Here is a 12,143-nt window from a genome sequence, read left to right as displayed (position 1 = left end):
TTGCACACGGAGTCCGAAATTCTCGTCTGGTGAAAAAATAAATACGACCTCACGTTGTGTCAATCACGTTTACACCTTGCTTGTCTTAAAATAATTTGGATTGGGTTCAATATTCTGCGTTTTTTTGCATCTGTAGCAAGCATTTTGAGAGGTGTTTTGACAATTCAGAGCCACCATACAAGCAATCAGCAAAATCCAGAACCGTTCAGGATCAATTGGTTCACGGAAATTTTTAGCAAAGCATCAAACTGAGCCTCTGACATCCTGAAGCTCGGGATAATCCCGCAGAGAACTCTCCTTCCTATTTGCGCAATCTCAGGATTGGATGGACCCAATATTTCCTCTTTCTTTTTCTCTTTTTAAGAAGAGAGAGGACAACAAAATCATCCTCACTGCTTGAAGACTCCATTTTGTATTGTTTAGCAACGGATTAATTAATACGTGTCGGACCCAGTGTGCAAGGTTTCTGTGCGTGACGAATTTTTAGGATGACGAATATGAAAAAAACGCATACAAAAATTTAATACTCAGTGTGCAAGGACCTTAAAGGTGCACTGTGTAATATTTAGGAGGATCTGTTGACAGAAATGCAATATCATATACGTAACTATGTTTTCAGTGGTGTATAAACCCTTACATAATGAAGCGTTATGTGTTTATTAGCTTAGAATGAGGCGTTTCTCTCTACACACACCGCGGGTCTCCTTACATCAACATGTTTCTACGGTGGCCCTGAACGGACAAACGCGTTTCGTCACTATGTTGTTCTTCGTGTAAAGAAGCTTCAGCTAAAGACAGCGAATAAAACACTGACACAATGATGAAAAATTAACAATAATATTCGCAATAACATCGTTTTACTGAATAATTAAGTAAACCTAATTTCTTAATTTATCTTTGTGAAGAAACCTCATTGCTTAACCGGCTACTCTCTGCTGTCTCAGACGATGACATCACTTCCTGTCGGCCACCGTAACTTCTGTTGGGTGCAATTCACAACCTCACCACTAGATGCCGCTAAATATTACACACTGCACCTTTAAGTGTCAAATCTGTCAGTGGAGAATTCTGCAATCGGGAGAGTAGCAGAAACAATGATTTTCGCATTCATCATTAATTGCTTTAATCTGTTCCAAAGACTACATGTGACTCGAGAACAAAACGCACTGCATCATCTTCACCGGTGCTCTCCCCAGGGGTTAATGCTGTGTTAGCAATGTTTGCCTGCAGCCAGAAGATAAAGTGCACCATGGAAATACAACCTTTTCTGGAACATTACGATTAGAAATCAGAAGCTGCCTCCTAAGGCAGAGTCTCTTAAATGTACACAGTATTATGTACAGCAAATTATTTGTACCATGCAGTGCTGGTATCTGACCTTGGGCAGGTTACAGCATGATAAAAACATGTTGGAGTGTCTGTACTGTAAAAGGCATGTGCAAGGTCAGAAAAGGAGGCTCCTTCAGACCGTAGCTCATTATTATTGCCTCAAGCTATAATAACCCTTAATCTAAGGGTCATGTGAGAAGTTCGTGGCATTAGTACCCAGTAGAATCGTAACTGAAATGCTGGTCTGCAAGGGACTACTAATGCTTTAGATCAATGCAAGGAGGAGAAAAGAATAGGGAGGATGGGAATCAATTCCTTCATCATGTTGCATTTCAAAAGGTGAGTGTCAGCAGGGGGTGGGGGGGGCATTTTGACACATTACCCTCCAGTGCTTCCTTCATTACTGCAAAATCCCAGAGGAGATGATGAAGGGTCTAGCAGGAGTGTGTAGTGGTGTACGGATATACGGTACAGAGCTTTACACTGCATTTGGTTACACTTTATATTAAGATGCCATTGTTACAGAGTAATTATACATTTAAGTACTGAGTAATATTAATTAACAACATAGTACTTACTATAGGGTTAGGCTTTGGTTGAGGGTTAGTTGCATGATTTATTGTTATTACTATGGTAAGTACAGGTACACATAACAAGGACACTGTAAAATAAAGTGTTGCCCTGAATTTGTATGGCAAAACTGTGCCAAATTCGAATAGGTTTCCATTTCATGGCAAACTAAACATATAATGTATTCGTAAATAAGGTTGAATTAACCCTACAAAAACAGTACAAGCTTGTATTTAATAACAGTCCTCTTACCGTGGAGGTGCCCAGTCATGTCGAGTGCAGTCTAAAAGGGTGCCCACATACGTCTTGTTCCTCCAGGTCACATTTACAACCAGCATACCTGAAGAAAAGACATCAACATAAGAAATAAGACCTCAAGTACTGAAACGCATATAACAAAGTTGATTTCTTGGTGCTGAATTAATGCACCTTTTAGCTTCACAGATCACAAATGAGATGCTGGACGAGACGAAGCTACAGCTGAGATCACCTGGAGTCAAGTATCTAATTGGGCATCTGGGTTTAGATGCAACGACTGCAACTAATATTACGCCCATGAGCACGATTAGAATATTTAGAGTAGCTGGCAGAAAGATAAATGACTGCTTGTTGGCACGAGTATACTGCAGATTTTACACTCCTCAGCACAGATGTCCAAATCTAGCACACCTCGTGTATAAAGACCACGGGAACAGCAGGGTGTGCAAAAAGATATTAGTATGCAGGGGAAGTAAAGAATAGAGACACTGGTCTGACATTGCTGTAGCATCTCTCTCTCTCTCTCTATATATATATATCTATACATTCAAACCAAAAATTATTCAGACACCAGATATCATTTTTTATATATTTTACTAGTGTGTTCAGGACACTATAGTTAATTTATGTAAGCGAGGAGAGCAAAATAAACTAAACTGACATATTATACCGATATAATTCTTCATACAGTGACATTTGGGGCCATAAATGATCCAGACACTTTGAGCTGATCATGTTTTGCTGAAGTGTTTTGTCTTTAATTGCTAATGCTCTTTTTACACACAGACTGAACAAAATGAAGCATTGCTTGGTCACTGGTTGAGCTAAACTGGTATTATCTAATTGTGTAGTTAAATTTAACAGCTGACAGATATTCAACATAATTCATAATGTGAGAAATGTTGAAGCTGTCTTCATGTATATGTTGTGTTTGTTTTGGACTGGATTCAGCTGAGGTATATGAAAGATTCTTCCGAGTGCCGGGTGCCCAGATCTGTCAGCATTATCTTCCCGCAGGTTGTGTTGTGTGCTCCTGCTTGACATTTAGTACAGCAAAGCCGAGACTCTGAGAGACACAGAGTGTCGAAAGAGTGACAGAAATTAGCCTGCGCTTTACTGAGCCTCATGCTAACACCCGGTGGAAACAGGATCAGTGTTTAAAGATGTAGTATCAGGAAACATTAAGTGCCTGGAATATGGTACACACATCTGTATATTCTGTCCCCTAACCCATCACACACACACACACTAACTCGACCCCTAACCCTACCCATCACACACCTGTATATTCTGTCCACTTACACTAACCCTACCCATCTCACACACACACACACACACACACACTAACCTGACCCCTAAACCTACCCATCACACACACACACACTAACCCGACCTCAAACCCTACCTATCACACACACACACACACATCTGTATATTCTGTCCACTTACACTAACCCTACCCATCTCACACACACACACACACACACAACTAACCTGACCCCTAAACCTACCCATCTCACACACACACTAACCCGACCCCAAACCCTACCCATCTCACACACACACACACACTAACCTGACCCCTAAACCTACCCATCACACACACACACACACACACACACTAACCTGACCCGACCCCTAAATCTACCCATCTCACACACACTAACCTGACCCCTAAACCTGCCCATCACACACACACACTAACTCGACCCCTAACCCTACCCATCACACACCTGTATATTCTGTCCACTTACACTAACCCTACCCATCTCACACACACACACACACACACTAACCTGACCCCTAAACCTACCCATCTCACACACACACACTAACCCGACCCCAACCCTACCCATCACACACACACACACACTAACCCGACCTCAAACCCTACCTATCACACACACACACACATCTGTATATTCTGTCCACTTACACTAACCCTACCCATCACACACACACACATCTGTATATTCTGTCCACTTACACTAACCCTACCCATCTCACACACACACACACAACTAACCTGACCCCTAAACCTACCCATCTCACACACACACTAACCCGACCCCAAACCCTACCCATCTCACACACACACACACACACACACTAACCTGACCCCTAAACCTACCCATCTCACACACACACTAACCCGACCCCTAAACCTACCCATCACACACACACACACTAACCTGACCCCTAAATCTACCCATCTCACACACACTAACCTGACCCCTAAACCTACCCATCTCACACACACACACTAACCTGACCCCTAAACCTACCCATCTCACACACACACACTAACCTGACCCGACCCCTAAATCTACCCATCTCACACACACACACTAACCTGACCCCAAACCCTACCCATCACACACACACATCTTTATATTCTGTCCACTTACACTTACCCTACCCATCTCTCTCACACACACACACACACACACACACACACACACACACACACACACACACACACACACACACACACACACACACACACACACACACACACACACACACACACACACACACACACACACACACACACACACACACACACACACACACACACCTTTATATTCAGTCCACTTCCACTTACCCTACCCATCTCACACACACACACACACCAATCAAAGATCTGCCCTTCCCAAACACCACACAACATTGATGTAGGGTGCTTCTGAGGGCCGTCTCTGCAACCTCTCCTTGTGACGGCCAGAACACACACACGAGATCTCGGTCTGATTTCAAGCCGCTATTCTCGCCGGGGCATCAACAGCCCGCTCTAAAACAGCTTATCAAGAGGTGCCAGGCAATAACAATTTCACACTGCAGTCGACTGCAAAGAGACAAAACCCCTCCGTGTGTGTGTGTGTGTGTGTGTGTGTGTGTGTGTGTTTAGTTCTGCCTTTCACACTGCGTTTCCTTGACAACTGGCTGTTCGCTCATTCCATCTCAATGACACAAGTGTGGAAATTGAGCAGAATACTCGAATCATGTCTCCAAATGGGAAATGTTGATAATTGGCCTTTTGTACGAGACTGAAAAAAATACCACTACATCTGCTAACAATTAGCATGACATCAGCTGTTGCTGGAATGGCAATCGTTACCAATGAAACCGAACCCGGGACCACCGACGGGGCAAGATGAGCCAATTCAATGCTGGTTAAACAACTTAGCCCGATCATATGTGACCCTGGACCACAAAACCAGTCACATGTCGCACGGGTATATCTGTGGCGATAGCCAACAACACATTGTATAGGTCAAAATTATAGATTTATCTTTCATGCCAAAAATCATTAGGATATTAAGTAAAGATCATGTTCCATGAAGATATTTAGTAAATTTCCTACCGTAAATATATAAAACATTGTGAATGCAGCACAATCGCCAACATAAATGGAGAACTTCTCAATGTTTCAATATTTTTGCACCTTCAGATTTTCAATAGTCGTATCCCGGCCAAATATTGTCCTATTCTAACAAACTATACACCAATGGAAAGCTTATTTATTCAGCTTATTTGTTATGTATAAATCTCAATTAAATAAAATTGTCCCATGTGACTGGTTTTGTGGTCCAGAGTCACATATCTATCTGAACTTCTCTCTCTACATAAGCTCTTCGCTCCGCTAGTCATAGATTGCTCACCGTTCCCAGAGCCAGATTGAAGATTTGCTCCTACATTACAGATTTTTAAATCTTTGCTTAAAACTATTGTTTCCATTGCTTTTAATGTTTCTTGATGATTATATTGGTTTGTATTTTGATTTTCTTTTGCCATTTAGTTTAAAAATTGTCTCTGATTTGTTTGTGAAATTAGTTTTCTGCAGCTTTTGCTTGTATTTATTGTATCCGCTGTAGTAAAGCACATTGGTCGGCTGCTGCTGTTTTAATGGTGCGATATAAATAAACCAAACCTGAAACTTCAGTGTCATTCTCCCAATCAGGGTTTGAAACTAACACCCGCCAACCCGTCAAACGCAGGTAAAAATCAACAGCGGGTGACGCTGTCAAATCACGAGCCAATCAGGCGTTTTACTTATGTGTACTCACTGCGCTGGGGAAGTTCATGTAAGACAAATCTGTGCAGATTTAGCGCAAATACTCATCAATAGTCATCATGATATATTAAATACAGCATATTGCACAGGATCTGCTCATATCTGGCTTACTTGAACACACACGTCACTACTCAACAAATAACAGCACGGTTGTTCATTTGCATTGAAGCAAAGAGTAAAAAGCATTGACAGAAAAGACATTGATATTTCCCAGCATCCTACATGTTTCTGATGTTCTCTGGACTGTATTGATCTGTGCATCTAAAACACGTGTTTGGTGAAAAGGATGAAAGAGGAATGGAGGACGACAGGATTTAGTTTGAATAAGAAATTAAATGTATGAAATTCTAATTTTATAATATATACATACCGGTATAAGCTGTTTTTTTGGCTATTATAAGTTCTGAATATCCGGTAACTTAATAATTTAGTAGCCAAATTGGCCGGTGAGTACAAAAGTAAATTTCAAACCCTGCTACCAAATGTATTATGTTATTTCTAATGGCACGCAGCGCAAGGGCTCAACTCCAGCAGCCTATAAAAAGTAAGCCGTAATAGTAACCCAGTCTGATTCTTTCAGTTTCAGAGCCTCATTAAATCACACTCAAAACAATCCAGTACAGTACAGGCTGGGAAACAGGTGTGTGCTCACTTCCAGAAATAATAAAGAGGCTCAATGCACAGGTGTGCCACAGAGACACAGTGAAAACACTGAATATAGGTGTGTGTGTAACTCGCATTCCCTGCCGGTGACCTCTACGTGTCAGCAAGTCTCTTGCCGAAACCTGAGCACTAGTCGTCAGCTTTGAAGAGACATTTGCACCCTTGCACTGGAGACCTTTACTGCACACTACTTTAGCTTTTATAAGCTTAGAGAGAGAGAGAGAGTCACACAATGTCTGCTGTATAACTGCAGGTGTGGCTGCAAATCCTCCCGCATGCCTCATGTTTCCACAGAAGTGCTTAACTCTGTCAATGGAAGCCCTGACCTGCTCACACCATGTTTACCAAACATAAGTGATCTTCCCTGCAAACACAGATCATGTTTAGCCTTTGGTTCCTGTTTTTGGGGAGCCAAAATGTTCGAAGAAATGTGTCTTAAGGCTCTTTTTGTAACCATAAACTAACATTTTGCAATTCTGCAAGAGGGTTTTTGTGAGACAACCTAAAAAGAACCAGTACAGAGCATTGTGTAATTACATTGTGTAATTTTATAACCAAAAATTACCATCACAGAATGTTGCAAGGGGGGGCGGGGGGGGGCTAGTGTGTCAAAATGGCTGAAAAGCTACATTAGAATTTCTTTCTTAAATATTAGCAAAATTCGATTTCGAATTCTAAAGGCAATATAAACCAAATCAAGCATGCATCTTTTATTGAAATGAAATGACATTCACTTTTTAAAGTGCATTAACTTTTGAAACGATCATTCTTGAATAAAATATAATTTCCTGAACGTTCATGCAAGGAAAATTAGGTTACAACTATATATAAACTGGATAAGCTAACAAAAACAAACCGCGTCAGTTACGCTATCATCAATATAATTCGAATGCACGATTTTTGCATTTGAATAAGCAGTTTTTATTTTTACATTTGAATTATTAAAGGGTCATTTTAAGATTTTATGTATGCAACCAATAAAAAAACATCACACCAAATGTTTCCTAAAGGCTATTTTGTACATTTTTATAACCACATCTTTACATTCCCAGAATGATCTAAGAAACCAAAAATGTGCACGCTATATAAAGAAAACAGACTTTAACACATCGAACACTTCCAACAAAAACTATGGATTACAATCTAGTCTTAAAACAACAATCTCTTCCTTCACAGAACTGTGAATATAACAGTAAAAAATCTCTCCACACCCAACGTCTTCATTCATCAGTAATTAGTCACAGATAACCTGTAAATCATCTTAGCGTTCTCACAGGTTCGGTCTCAAGACAGCGCTCCTAATTGTGAAGATTAAGGCAAGCGAGGCGCTGAGAACTGGGGGTTGGAGGGCTATAAACAATGAGATGTAAAACCCAACCTTGTTTCCATCTGCTCATGAAGCAGACGTTTATTCACTCTCGAAAGCCGCCCAATCATTAACCAAGCTGTAACTCTCTCTGGGGAACGAGCCTCAGGCACTTGGTTCCACTTATCTGGTGAATTCTTGCAACGTTACACATTTCCCCTCTCTCTATGCCAGTTAAATCTTATGCAATCTGCAATTCTACAAATGGTTATCTGACACACTAGAGTATTAATCTTGATGCCACTTTGTTTGCGACAAACCACGGCTCTAAATTTCAATGCAACTTCTCCAATGAAAGCTGAGCTAAATCAGACTCTTGAGCCGTTCTGACGCAACAGATTCACTGCAGCCAGCGACATGTTAAAGGGATAGTTCACCCAAAAATGAAAATTACCCCATGATTTACTCACCCTCAAGTCATCCTAGGTGTATATGACATTCTTCTTTCAGACGAATATAATCTGTTATCGAGTTATTTAAAAAAAAAATGTTGTTTGGCCGGAAACTAGTTATTTATTTTATTTCATAATGTTTTAAATCTGGATATTTTTCTTACACAAATGCATTGCTTCACTTCAGGCGGCCTTTATTAACCCCCCGGAGCAGTGTGGAGCACTTTATGATGGATAGATGCACTTTTATCATGGATAGATGCACTTTTATCATGGATAGATGCACTTTTATGATGATAGATGCACTTTTATGATGGATAGATGCACTTTTATCATGGATAGATGCACTTTTATGATGGATAGATGCACTTTTATCATGGATAGATGCACTTTTATGATGATAGATGCACTTTTATGATGGATAGATGCACTTTTATCATGGATAGATGCACTTTTATGATGATAGATGCACTTTTATCATGGATAGATGCACTTTTATCATGATAGATGCACTTTTATCATGGATAGATGCACTTTTATCATGGATAGATGCACTTTTATGATGATAGATGCACTTTTATGATGGATAGATGCACTTTTATCATGGATAGATGCACTTTTATGATGATAGATGCACTTTTATCATGGATAGATGCACTTTTATGATGGATAGATGCACTTTTATGATGATAGATGCATTTTATCATGGATAGATGCACTTTTATGATGGATAGATGCACTTTTATGATGATAGATGCACTTTTATCATGGATAAATGCACTTTTATCATGGATAGATGCACTTTTATCATGGATAGATGCACTTTTATCATGGATAGATGCACTTTTATGGACTTCAAAACAGAAACCGGCCATTCACTTCCATTATAAAGCTTGGAAGAGCCAGGACATTTTTTTTAAATATAACTCCGATTGTGTTCGTCTGAAAGAAGAATGTCATACACACCTAGGATGACTTGAGGGAGAGTAAATCATGGGGTAATTTTCATTTTTGAGTAAACTATCCCTTTAAACTAGCATGTCATTGTTTGTTGATTTTGCAAGAGCTTGACCAAACTCACCGTACGCCTCTTAACCCGGTGATATTACGCAAAGAGGATGAATCATTACAAGTCTGTGGATCATGGAAAACGTGACGGCAAACGAGCTGAAAGTACTTGCTTCATTGTGCTGGCCTTGGCTGTTTTCCCCACTTGCTTAGCGAGGCTCTCAATGGCTGTTTTGCATACTTCTATTCAGCCTCGCTGCCAAGAGAAGCAAATTGGTGTGCCAGACAAGTCCAAACTAAGACTGCAGGCGTATTCTCGGGGCTAAGAAAAGAGAAGACATTCTCGCTGTCTCACTGAGTTAAGAAACAGACAGTAAAGAGCCTTGAATGATTGACTAGTCAACTGAGGGCACTTGTTTGTTTGTTTTCGCATTGTTTGAAGGGCAGGTAGCACTTTTACATACAACGACAAGCTATATTATGTGAAACCGACAAGGGTAACTGATATCTTTGGAAAAAAAGTAAAGATTGGATGCAGAAAAACACCCTTTATGCCACATCTGAAGAATCCCATGATCAAATGGATGGAAAAAAGCAGCTGATTCCTTGAAGAGGAAAAAGAAACATGTTGAATTCAGAGTCTGAGGCTAAAGGGCCGTTCACACCAAAAACGATAACTATATATATATATAACTATAACGATAAAAGATTTCAAAGTGTTTATTAGATTATCGAGCTAATAATCTAACCGTGAATTTAACTGACATAGTCAATATAGTGGAATAAAAATAACACCTAGTCTTTTTTACCGCAACTTCAAAGGAAGCAAGACAATGTTGTGGAAACGAGTGCTGGAAACCTTCGGTAATACTTCTGTTTATTCAGAGGGTATGAACGATTGTTTTCCATACCAATTTTCTTGAAAAGTGGCTTGACTTATCAAACCAGAATCAGATCAAAAGACCTCAGCGATTAACTTCTCCGCAATGTCGTCTGCCATTTTAAATGCGTGAGCCCATTAAATTAGAATGGATTCTGATTGGCTGTCAGTGTTTTATCGTTCAACAGCTGGAAAAAAAATCTTTCCCGAAAGTGATCCCAACTACATTGTTCCCCATATCGTTATAGCTGTGGTGTGATCTCTGCTAATCTTTAACATTGAGAACGATTTTTAGAAAAATCGTTATCGTCCTTTGTGTGAACTATCCCTTTAAGACTACTCTCTTTGGGTTAGTCTATTAGTGAACCTTGGTGGCAACTGGAGGAATGGAAGTCTGACCCCACCACCCCTCCATCTAAAAAGCAATGCACTTGTCATCTCATATCCCATTTCTACCCTGTGCCCTTGCCTCCGAGCAATAAATGGGTCATTTTCATTGCTGTGGGCCCCTTAGTTCAACCTTCCCCAATGGCCCCACATCAAAGAGGATCTTATTGGCAACAAAGAACTGACGAGCCCAAAAAAAAGAGTGGGGGAAACAAAGGGCCCTGGGTCACCAGTCTAATTTCTCTCGCAAAGACTTTCATTAATAGGCAAGCATGGACCCGTAATCTGCCCCCATGTCCCGCTAGGCTTAGGGAGGGGGCAAGAGAAAGGTCTTCTGGCATTGACCCAGCACCTCCTTCCCCATTCTCTTTAAACTCGTCATTCTCCGTAGTCCCTTTTTTCACCGGCTGAAGGTCAAATGGAGAGAAACAGGGTGGAAAAGGGGATCTATGTGATGGGATGAGACAAAGGCAGGCCACTCAAGCTCGGGGAGTCCGTACTCAAGGGTGTTTCAAAAAGTAACTGTCTCTGATTAATGAGGAAAAAAAAGATAAATTCAATTTAATGAATTTCAAATGGTGTAACCATACCCATAAAAAATAGGGATGCACGATATATCGGCCACCATATTGATATCGGACGATATATGATCATTTTTTAATGTTATCGGCCTGATAAAAAATTGTTGATATGTTAAAGTCGATAAATAATGGATTATGTCCTTCAGCTGAGACACTTCAGATGCGCACTGTTCAACATGATGGTTTTGAATTAATTGAAATATGATTGGAATCACTTTAAAAAATAAATAAAAAATGTGCAGCAAGTCTGTCATATCGGCTACATATAATGAGAACATTATAATTGCGTGCTTGAGACATGGCTTTTAATGATGAGACTTTTGTTTTTGTAATCAGGATCTCAAAAATTTCATAAAAAATTTGGATTTAGATTCATTGGCCAATATATCGGTTATCGGCTTGCAAATATAAAGAATTATCGGTATTGGCCTAATAAAAAATAAATACACCATGAATGACATGAGTCTATGCATATTTATTAATTATTAATAAAATTTTTAGTTAAAAAAATGTATAAATAAAACAAATAATACAAGAATTATCAAAGCCACTTAGGAAAAATATGCTAATAAACGACAAACACGAATTTCCTGTTTGACATCTGTTTTTGCACGAGACTAATGCAGGAACAATC

At 39.9% G+C, this 12,143-nt stretch overlaps 1 protein-coding gene across 2 annotated transcripts in view; it reads right to left on the bottom strand.

Annotated features, from left to right (window-relative positions):
- Positions 1–12,143, bottom strand: part of znf609a (zinc finger protein 609a) — a 113,020-nt gene that overhangs the window by 11,604 nt on the left and 89,273 nt on the right. For both annotated transcript variants that reach the window (XM_079858935.1, XM_079858936.1), the window contains one exon: positions 2,152–2,239. In XM_079858935.1, coding sequence (XP_079715061.1) covers positions 2,152–2,239 — 88 coding nt within the window. The remainder of the gene's footprint in view (positions 1–2,151; positions 2,240–12,143) is intronic.

This window comes from Squalius cephalus (genome assembly GCF_949319135.1).
Source record: "Squalius cephalus genome assembly, chromosome: 23".
Classification (NCBI taxonomy): Eukaryota; Metazoa; Chordata; class Actinopteri; order Cypriniformes; family Leuciscidae; genus Squalius; species Squalius cephalus.
The sequence above is the reverse complement of the archived record's forward strand: the minus strand, read 5'-3'. Positions and strand labels throughout refer to the sequence as shown.